The sequence below is a fragment of the Lactuca virosa genome, chromosome 5 (assembly GCF_052849685.1).
Source record: "Lactuca virosa cultivar CGN04683 chromosome 5, Lactuca_virosa_CGN04683_v6, whole genome shotgun sequence".
In the NCBI taxonomy this organism is placed as follows: domain Eukaryota; kingdom Viridiplantae; phylum Streptophyta; class Magnoliopsida; order Asterales; family Asteraceae; genus Lactuca; species Lactuca virosa.
Genome location: NC_136430.1, coordinates 159,400,487 through 159,411,905, shown reverse-complemented (window position 1 = coordinate 159,411,905; position 11,419 = coordinate 159,400,487). Strand labels below are relative to the sequence as shown.

At 31.4% G+C, this 11,419-nt stretch overlaps 1 protein-coding gene across 1 annotated transcript; it reads right to left on the bottom strand.

Annotated features, from left to right (window-relative positions):
- Window positions 1–1,779: 1,779 nt before the first annotated feature.
- LOC145114995 (T-complex protein 1 subunit beta) lies at window positions 1,780–8,127 on the bottom strand. The gene is made up of 12 exons (XM_079051128.1): window positions 7,995–8,127; window positions 6,830–6,868; window positions 6,665–6,721; window positions 5,840–5,905; window positions 5,660–5,771; window positions 5,410–5,538; window positions 5,147–5,218; window positions 4,103–4,218; window positions 3,500–3,576; window positions 2,648–3,133; window positions 2,254–2,569; window positions 1,780–2,157 (listed from the first exon to the last, which is right to left on the bottom strand). Exons 2-12 carry the CDS (start codon window positions 6,833–6,835, stop codon window positions 2,011–2,013), a joined length of 1,584 nt encoding a protein of 527 aa, XP_078907254.1. The 5' UTR covers window positions 6,836–6,868; window positions 7,995–8,127; the 3' UTR covers window positions 1,780–2,010.
- Window positions 8,128–11,419: the final 3,292 nt, after the last annotated feature.

Here is an 11,419-nt window from a genome sequence, read left to right as displayed (position 1 = left end):
ATGTCCCTTGGACCTTTTAGACTAAGAAAGTTTGGACATTTAGTCTTTTCTTTAAGCCATGAAAGTCTTGGGAGTGTTTTAGGTCATTTAGAGTGCAAAAGTCTAGATCTTGGTTGTTTTGGTATGTCTAATGTATAAAGTTGGAAACTTTATCAATTTAGACTTTGTTAGAGTTCAGATCTGGAAGATGGGGTTGTGACTTGATGGATTAAGTCAAAAATCGTTGTGAAAGAGGCTTAGACACGACGCGTTTTTTTGGTGCGACGTGTTATTAAGGTTTTCATAAATGTATCTGTTTTAGCCCGAGATCATGACTGTTTTGTCCTTTTGTGGGCGCGGGGAGCCCTGAGAAAGCGTGGTGTGGCCGTTGACCAGATTGTTGACATGTTGACCTTTTGACCAAGGTCAAACTTTAGGGTTTTAGGTCATAGTTGAGGTTGACGTTTGATTTGATGTCTAGGTGATGGGTGAGACCGATATGTTAGTATTCGCATGATGTGGTGGTTATTCGGTCTATTTACGAGGTGAGTTTTCTCACTGTATTACTTATGTCATAGTTGTTTAAGATATGCTAGTAAAAATTTGACTATTGTTGTATATTTATATGATGTATTTGAGTCGCTGATGAATCGGGGTCACTGAGGACCCAGATTACCGGATATGTTGTATTTGAGTCGCCAATTACTTGGGGTCGTTGAGGACCTGGATATGTGGATATGTTGTAATTGAGTCGTTGATGACTTGGGGTTGTTGAGGACCTGGATATGTTGTATTTGAGTCGCTAGGGGCTTGGGGTTGATACAGACCCGTTATTGTTATATATGTTTAGTTGTTAAGCTTTGGCTTTGGGGAACTTGTTAAGCTTTCGCTTACAGTTATGGATTAAATGTTTTTCAAGTACTTTATCAGTTCGTGAGAATGCGAATGTGTGACTGTACACACATATCAACAACTTTATGATTCGAGATTTCATGTTGTTTTCCTTATAACATTGTTTTTGAATTATGATTTATGAATAAATGGTTTTGCCTTGGATATATCTTTACGAAAATGAGTGTTTATTATATTTTAAAAATGAAAATTTTATTGTGGAAATCAAGATGTTACACTTTCAGTATAAAAAATGATATAAACCATTTCGGTTGAATTTCATCCATTTTGCACTCAAAAGAATCTTAAATTCAAATTTTGTCCACTTCCATAAAAATCCACAAAGCACACTCTAATTCTCTTAATGCTAACTATTAAGCCGATCGATATGGGTCTTTGACGTTCAGGAGCCCGACGTAAGACCTTTATGTCGTTAGGGTCAGGCAAACATTGCCCCCGATTGGCACACCATTGTTTTCATTTTCGATTTAAATTTTAGGTTTGTATTTAAATAGTAAGTTTTATAAAATTATATTTGTTTCTATAATTATTTTAAAAATTAAAAGAAAAAAAATGACATGAAGATTATTTTGTTTAGGAGACTATTTTTTACCCGTGTGGTGTTAAAGAATGATTCAGCCTTTAAGATAGCAAAAAAAATGATGTTATAGCACTAACATGGACTCATATCATCAGCTTTAGCTATCAAATGTTGTACCAAATGGTTATAATTTAGGATAAGAAAATCGTTTTTGTTGTCTTTGGTTTTAAAACTGAAGTTTTTTTTTTTTTTTTTTGATGTTCCAAGTAAATAGATTCTTTAGCATCAGGTTATAAAAAATGGTTTTGGGAGAGTTTACTTGAAATAAAACTCAAGTACTGCCTAGGAAAGTAGCAAGTATAGTTCGGTTAAAGTGCAAAATATCCATCCATTTGATACTTGAAAATTGGTAGATGCAAACACAATCAAACAAAAAGTTCCATCAAGTAGGCATCTAATGAGTCCACTTATGGATGAGTACGATAACAAAACCAAGCCACAAAACAGTTTTCCACATCCATTTTAGTCAATAAGCACATAAACATATTTCATAAACAGCATTGATGATGAGATGACATGGCAACATATCATTATGCTGTTCACATTCTGTCTTCTCTCCTTCTGGGGGCACATGTGATGATCTCATCAACTCTTAGAATCATCTCTGCAGCCTCAGTTGCAGACAGCAATACACCCTGTTTCACCTTAAACGCCTCTGATATCCCAAGCACAGACATATCTCCAACCTAAATGTTTTGTTGTAAAATATTAAAACAAAAACATCAATCACACCATAATAATAATTGCATGAAAAAAGAGATTTTGAGTTAGAGTTGACTTACAGAGCCAGTAATGACATCAATCCCAGCATTGCTGTTCTCTTTGTGGTGCTCTGCCCTAAGTTGAGCGATCAACTCAGCACTGTCTAGTCCAGCATTGTCAGCAATAGTTGTTGGGATTGCAAGTAGGGCCCTTGAAAAAGCATCAATCGCATGTGATTTTTTCCCGGGTGTTTTACGCGCCAGCTCATCCACCGCCTTTGCCATCACCATCTCCGGCCACCCGCCGCCCAGAAGAACCCTGCTGTCATTTACCGTCTGAGACAGCACACATAACGCATCGTGCAGAGACCTTTCCGCCTCATCCAGTACATGAAAACTGCAACAACAACAACAACAACATTCACTTCTTGTTTACAAAAAATTTTGAAAACTAGTCCATACAATAAATACATACCTTGCACCTCTCAAAACAATGGTACATGCCTGACCCATTTCAACACCCGAAAAGTGAATCAACTTATCTTCACCAATCATAATTTCTTCAATCAGTTTACAATGACCAAGTTTGACAGATTCAGGATTATCAAAAGTGGATGCAATTTCACCACCAGTAACCAAAGCCAAGCGCTCGATTCCATCAAAATCAGCATGCTCGATTGCAAGAATTCCTGCATCTGCAAACAACTCCTCGGGGAAATTGTAGATTAATTGTCTGTTAACAAAGCAATTGATGCCATGGCCGATGATTTTTTGAACTTTCTCTCTCATTTTTTCCTTCTCGGCTCCTTCGATTTGAGCAACTTTGGCCATTGAGTCGACTCGGACTCGGGCCCCGTAGATTTTCACTTTGTCCGTGTCCATTGCTGTGTTTGCTACCAGAATGTTTGCGTTTTCTATGCGTTTTGGTTGTCCCAGACCAATCTTTTTGTCTAGAATAAATCTGCATCAACAATATTTATTATATTATCAAATGAATTATATATATATATATATATATATATATATATATATATATATATATATATATATAATAAAGTCGCTACAGAATTACATAAACAAAAATTGGTTATATTCAAGACCCAAATACAACTTTCAAGGTTCCAAAATGGAAACTGTAGCAATTTTCAAGTGCTCAAAATAGAAATTGTTGCAACTTTTAAGGGGCTAAAATGCAATTTTAAAGAACCTGACAAGATAAACATCATATTTTTCAAGGGCCCAAAATGGAAATTGTTGCAATTTTTATATGAAGCAAGCAATTAGCAAAATAAGATGATAAAAAAAGACTAATAAGAATCTAACTCACCCTTCATCCAAAAAGGAGTCCTTTAGTGAACCTCCAGCCTTCTTGATGATCTGGATCGACTCCAAGTTTGTGCTACCCTGATAACAAAATGAAATTATCAGAAAAAAAGTTGCATGTAAGTTATATTATGTGTCTAATTGTCTATTTTACCCCTCGGAATAATGTCATGTTAAATTTATATACCAACAGAAGAGTAAAATAGTTGGATTAGTCTCCAAGTACACCGACTAGATGAATTTCCATAACTATAATTCAGATAGAAATATGAAATTAGTACATGGTTCTTAGAAAGAAATGTAAAGACTATTTTCATTATATGTTAGATAAAAATGTTCATATGTTCCAAGAGTATTTTTACTTTTTAATTAATAATCTAGCATAATTTTAAAAACTAAACTATCTTAATACATTGCATTATTTATATGCTTTGCTATTAACACAATTAGAAACCATTCATAAATAAAATGGTGATGAAATTACTGTTAGAAGATAAACCATTAAAAAAAATTAAGATAGAAGTTAGAAGCTGGTGAAAAGATAAAAAGAAAACTAATGATAATAATAATAAAGTAATAAAATAATAACAGCAGGTTAACTACTTACTTTTAGCCTCATAACAGCATCAACAGCCAATGTTGCAAAATGTTCCTTGTCTTGTGAAAGAATTTTAGAACTCAATGTGGTCTTTGCAATCTTCATTAAGTCTGACCTAAATTTCTCTGCAACATTTAACATTTTCATAGGATTAAAAATAGCAATCTAATCTTCATTTATTTGTAGCACCCTAGTTTCATCTCTCTCTCTCTCTCTCTCTCTCTCTCTCTCTCTCTCTCTCTCTCTCTATTACATTTCGAATGCAAGAAATAGCAATGTACTTTTACTTATTTGTGTGTTATACAATCCTAGTTTCATTTCTTTCTATTACACTAAGAGATCCTCTTTTACATAATCTATCCAATTACAGTATTGTACTTATTTTTTTTTTCTAATAAAGACATTATACGAAAAAAAATCTACCCAATTACAGCAGTGATAAATGCTTTGTATTTGGATCATATTGATATGATTGAAAAATTATCCAAAGTACAATCTTATAATAGGAAGAAATAAAACTAGGGAACAAACAAATGAAAGGTAGTACATTACTACACTTCTTGCATTTAACCCTTTTCTAAAACCTGGAGTTCATATAGAGATAAGTAAGATTTTGAGCAATTATTTGTGTATCATAGCATTTTAGTTTCTAACACAGTATTGCACTTTTGAATTTCTTGTTATCAAGACAATATATTTCAAAAACAATTATCAAATTATAGCATTTTACTTTAAAGTGTGTTCTTATTTGAACATTATACTTGGAAAAATCCACCCGATTATGGCAGCAAAAATTGCTTTACTTATGCTGTACAAAACAAATGAATGAAAATAGAAAGAAATGGAAGTAGCAAACAAATGAATGAAAATACATAGCTATTTTGTGCATTTAACCCTTTTATTTATGAATCCTCGTGTGTTCTTTTAAAAACAAGCAAGATTTTTTATCATTGAATATTTAAGCGATATTAAATGTAACTAGAGTAAACTTGAAGCTACAAATATAAGAAACTTTTAAAAAAAAAAAGTATAATCTATGTAAACAATCAATACCTGCATCTTCTTTGTTATCCACCACCCTTTGTAACAATGCATTTCGGGCACAGTCAGCAGCCATACGGTAACCTGAAAATAAGAGAAAGAATCACATACAAGTAATTTATATGATGTTATATTAATTTATTACAGATAATCATATACAAGTAGCATTGGTTTGCAATCCACATCTTACAGAAGAACTTAAACGCACATGAAATGATTTATTGGGATAACAAAATCATAAATAAAAACCGAAAATGTTATAACAAAAATGTCACCTGATATTATTGTCATCGGATGAATTTTTGTGGCTACCAATTTCTCAGCCTCCCTTAAAAGTTCACCAGCCAAAACCACCACTGAAGTAGTCCCATCACCCACTTCATCATCTTGCACTTTTGAGATATCTAATAATCATCAAACTAAGGAACATACCTTTGATTTATTCAAAATTATATGACTTTTGAGATATCTAATAATCATAAAGCTAAGGAACATGGAAAATGATTTAGAATATTTCAAGGATACCAATGAGGACCTTAGCAGCAGGGTTATCAATATGAAGGGACTTTAAGATTGTGGCACCATCGTTAGTCACTGTCACACTATGTCCTCTACCTGTTGACTGTAATATTTTATCCTGCAAGTTTAAAAATAAGTCATTTAACTATTTGTATTCACTATTTTAGGAGAAATAAAAAAACTAACCATTCCCTTGGGTCCTAATGTTGTCTTTACCAAGTCAGCTATCGCCATGGCTCCAACAAAGGATGCCTGAAACCAAGAAACATAGATTTTTCAAGTATAAGGAAAAATTTACAAAACAAGATGTTATAATCCTAAAAGGAGGTAAGCTTATGTTTATCACTGATGAGTGATCCAAACCAACCCAAATTTTAATTAAACACAATTACTCTCCCTTCTCCACAATCCACATATACTGATATACACCCAAACATTTTAAATTTTGTTAGTTTATTAGCAATCCTTTATAAAAAAATATTAATAATTATTTACGATCAACTTTATTGTTTTTAAGATTACGAGAATATATAATAAGAATTTATTCAGTTCCACAAAAACTGAACTTTTGTTATTATTACTCTTTTGTATTCTTAAGATTATAGGAAACATGAAATAAAATATGATAATATGCCAATATTGGTCTCTATTTGTAGAAAAAAAAATTTACAAATTTTGGTGTATTTTGTTTTTAATGAAAATAGAGCCTAATTTCTAACCAATAAATTTTGTTAATATAATAAAATAAACCAACCATCAGGTGGTGACACGTGGCAGATAGAGAAAGGGCCAACCCAACCAAGATTGGTTGTTTTACCTTTTTTTAACTGTTTCCTTTTGTCTTATTTGACAATTAGTTACCAAAGATCATGAGTAAGAGTAACCATGGTCTAACGTTTAACCAGATGAACAAACACATCAGTGCAAAATTACCAAATCAAGCATCAATCACCAAATTCAACATATACATGTGTGCAAAAAATTGTCATAAAAAAGGCAAAACACACTCACCATTCGGGCTCTTTCACCCTTTTCTTCTGTAGCTTCATCTTTAAAAAGTCTTTCAACCTGAGACACCAAATATTCACTTGAATGAATTGGGGTGCTAAAAAAAGAAAAGAAAAGAGAAACAGGACCAACTAAAATTTACTCAAAATGGATGAAAGTGTAACATACCGCCATAAAGAGAAAGTAGATTGATCAAATTCAAATGCTCTGAAACAAAACAAAACAAAACAAAACAAATTCAAGTTAACCATTATACATAATGAAGAAGTGGTGAATCATTAACTTATATTCCTAAATGCTTCTTTTTCGCTCTTATTGCAAAGAAAAATTACAAATTTTATAACAGAGCATAAATACGATAAAATTAATCTTTGAAATGTAACAACCAGTGAATACAGAATTAAACCATATGCGAAACTCAATTGTCCATGAGCATTTGAAGACACATTTGCTACCTATATGAATAAGATTCTGTATAGTATCTCTTCTCTATGAAGAATAATTAAAAGGCATCTTAAGCATGATTAAAGTCTTGGCGTCCTCTTAGACATAGACACTATATTTACTTATCTAACCTTGACCTATGGTAGTTGTCGAATGTCATGTTGTGGTTTTACTACCAAGTACTATTTAGGCTTTCAAACTTACACCCAACACCCATGATATATAAGGTTGTCTAAGACATTTCCTTCCATTTGCCATATATTACTCAAAGGGTTGAAGGGAGATGAAGTATAAAGCTGTTGGCAAGGGCCAATGTGATCCTCTTCCACCCCCTTTAGGAACCAAGGAGAAATTATTATCAATTCATCAAAACAACACTTTCAAACCTAACCCATGTCATAATATGCTCCTTCCAGTCCAGTTTGCTAAAGCCCCCTTACATGAATTGCAAAAAAACGACTTGTTTGACTGATATCACCATTTCATAAGAACAACAACCATTATCAGGCAATAATACACCTAACCGTTCACGATAACAGAGAGGATACGGTGAATCAATATGTGCACCATATCAATCAAGTAACTACTTTAGTAGTGACGTAGAGTAACACCAAAAACACGCACGTCGTCTGAAATGTTAAAGAACTGTGTACCGAAACTCCAGGAACAGATCTCCAATGTAAAAAAGCATTCAAAGAACTGAACAAAGTATTTCTTATAGCATCTGGATTATACTGTTACCAAATTTATTATTTGCTAACGATTAGCTCGCAACTGACGAGGCGACACTATTTCTGTTACCCTTACCCGATCTCCTTGATGTATATCGAAACGTTTAACTTTAACTAACAAAATGAAAGAGAAACATGAGTAACAAATGAATACATACTTGTTTTACTTCGATCTAGCAGCTGGTTGCCTACTTCACACTCTGATGTTCTTCCTTTTGCAAAACAGAGAGTTCGACTACTGTCAGTCGTGTGTCCGTTGTTTTTCTGAGGTTGATGAATTTTAGGGCTACAAACCTTGTGGTAATGGGCTTCGTTTACCCAAACCCGCTGGATAACCCGGGTTGTCTGGAATCTTTTGGATTGATTATGGTTAAAGAAATTATTTTTTTTATTTTTTTTTTTATTTATCTTCCTACCCATTTTAAATTGTAACAAGTGTTATATTTTGATAAAATTAATAACATTTTAACACACTTGTCATTACTTCACATAGATACGATGATAAATAAGAACAAAAACGGTGGTGTCATAGACACTTCATCCTAACCTATTTAACCTTAATTTATAGGCCATTATGATTTGAATAACTTTGAAGAAAAGAATAATGTTTGTAAGACTATAGCTAAATTGGATGAAGAACTAAAGAAAACAATCATTAGAGGAACAAATAATAAACAAAAGATTAAGGGGCTCATGGAAATAGTTTATAATGTAAGAGAACATTTAGATGGACTTCATAAGATGATGGATTGGGCAATTTCGAAGATACTAATACTAAAAGTAGACAATGACAAGCCATTACCTAAACCCTTATGTGAAGATGAAGAAGGTGATACAGAAGACAATAATGAAGAAAATGTGGAAAGAAACTATGAACCTAAAGAAGATCCAAGTGAGGATGATGACAAAGATAAAAAAAATGGAATGTTTATAAGTTTGAATAAGAGCTATCAGATGGAGAATCCTCGGATTACTTTAATGATGATGATCCAATGGATATATATACAACATCTTGATGATGAAAACTGAAAAGAACAACAAATAGACTTCGGGTGTAATTAATTAGTTATCTAATCATTAAGTTATGTAGATATTAAGTTTTAGTTTTTAAGTTTTTTTTAGTGTGTTTTTAATTTTATTTCCTAATGATTAATGAACCCAAATTATCCTTTTTCTTGTCCAAGTTTTCTTTGAAATTAGGATTCAACAACATATGTTTTCGATCCACTCATCAATGGTAAAGAATATACAACAAATCTATGTGAGGGGTCAACACACTATAAAAAGAACCAACACACAACTACAAGAATAAGGGAGTTTAGTGTCTGGTCAACATAAGCCTCTCTATCTACATTTAGATATTAAGAATGCTCAGTTTATGACAATCGCATCGAGAACATGGTGTCCGCACCTAGAGAATCTGCAACGAACCAGTGTCGGGTTAAAGACCAATTTTCGCGTCACAAATCAAATTCTTGCAGAGATTTTATTCTGTAAACCAAAACGCCCGACTCTGCATAAATATTCATTGGTTTTAGCAAATGAAGTAATTACAACCTCACACAATTAGAAGAAAATAAGGATGTTTACACGAGAGAAGTTGATAAATGACCAATATCGCAACTACACCCAAGGGGAGTATTATTCTTTTCTCTAATTTTTACATTTATATAGAACGACTTCATTGCATAGTTTAAGTGTAGGGTATGAGTTAGGAGATTGGTTATAATATAAACCTGCCAATTATTTTTTTTAAATTTGATTATCAACATATAAGAGGTAATTTGAAACAAATTAGAAGGATATAATTGGTAGATATGTTATATTATTTATGTGGCTTTCTAACTTTAGTGAAATCATGGAACAAAAATCTAAATTGTCCGGTATGAAGAATATTATAGATTTTGTATTGTTTGCTGAAATGTACCCCCACCAAAAACATTGTTCACCCAATAAGAGTTTAGGTCAAGTTCCAAATGGGATAGAAACGAAGGAAATAAATTTCCAAATATGATATATGTGAAATAGGGAAATATTAAATATTTTCTAGTTAAGCTTTAGAAAATGAGTCAATCTGTGATACTTGAAATGAACAAAGGAATTTTACACACACACACAGGTATATATATATATATATATATATATATATATATATATATATATAGAGAGAGAGAGAGAGCTACGTTCAAATGTGGATTGACATCTATTGTGCGGACGTGTGGACAGTGCTATTTTGTGAGAATGACAAAAAAATATGTTGTTTGGTAATGTGAATACGTTCAATCTTACATAACTATTGTCATTATCATGCATTCTCACTAATTAAATCGTCTATAAGGTTATTATAGACTTTCTTTTATTATTCTCATTCAGTCAGAATGTTTATTGAATCGTATTCTGTAAGAATGAAAAATGAGTAAAAAACGATACGTGAGAACAAAAATGAATAAGAATTAGTGAGAATGCATGAAAATGACGATAGTTGTGTAAGGTTGGATGTATTCACATTAGCAAACAAACTATTCTCTTAGTAATTCTCATATAATAGCATTGTCCACACGTCCTCACAATAATTGTCCATCCACATTATATCCTAGCCCTATATATATATATATATATATATATATATATATATATATATATATATATATATATATATATATATATCATACATACTTATAAAGCTAGCATTTTTCCTTGAACCTCATGCATTTGAAACCCCCATAAAAATTTGCAAACACCTCATGCATTTGAAACCTCCTATTTTAATGAATACCACTCAAAAGTCTCTTAATAATAATTAACAATTCAAAGGTTTTATAACTTATATAATATATTTAATAAACAATTAATGGATACTATACTATAAAAAGGTCAATCTTTTTTAGTAGACACACAAATACAAATCACATACAAAAGTCACAAAGAAAACAAGTTTAAATTTTTTTGTGTTGGTTTGAGGGCTTTGAACAGTTTTTCGAGCAATGTTATTATGTTGAAGTTTTTTATTTGTAAGTTGTTATATACTAATTCTTTTTTATATTTTCTTGATTTAAGTATTCTTTTAAGAATATAATTGTATGTTGTGGTTGAAATTTTAATGTAAATTAGATTAGATTTATGTTATCAATCATATGTTATGGAAGGTAATATATATAATAGTTAATTAACTATTGTATACATGTTTGTATGTTCATGTTGCTTCAAAACAATAATTAATTAAAAATCATGGATATGTCATATTATCCATGTAAGCCTTTTTTAAAATGCAAATTGTCAATCTTATCACTTTATATTTTAGTATATGTTTAACATTTTAATTATAATAATAAGTGCTTTTTAAAAGTTTCTTTCACTTATTAAATAATAACAAGTGGTTTTAAAATTAATAAGCAATAATTATAAATAATAAAATCAAATTACATGGATATGTCATATTATCCATGCAAGTCTCTTTTGAAATTAAAATTGTCTATCTTATCACTTTATTATTTAGTGTATGTTTCACATTTTAATAATAATATTAAGTGTTTCTTAAAAGTCTTCTTTAACTTATTATTAATAATAAGTGGTTTAAAATTAA

Excerpts from the sequence above, each read along its gene's own strand:
- LOC145114995 (XM_079051128.1), bottom strand. Across the intron at positions 3,577-4,102 it reads ATGCTGTTATGAGGCTAAAA|GGTAGCACAAACTTGGAGTC; the intron begins GTAAGTAGTTAA and ends TTTTGTTATCAG. Across the intron at positions 3,134-3,499 it reads GACTCCTTTTTGGATGAAGG|ATTTATTCTAGACAAAAAGA; the intron begins GTGAGTTAGATT and ends TTGTTGATGCAG.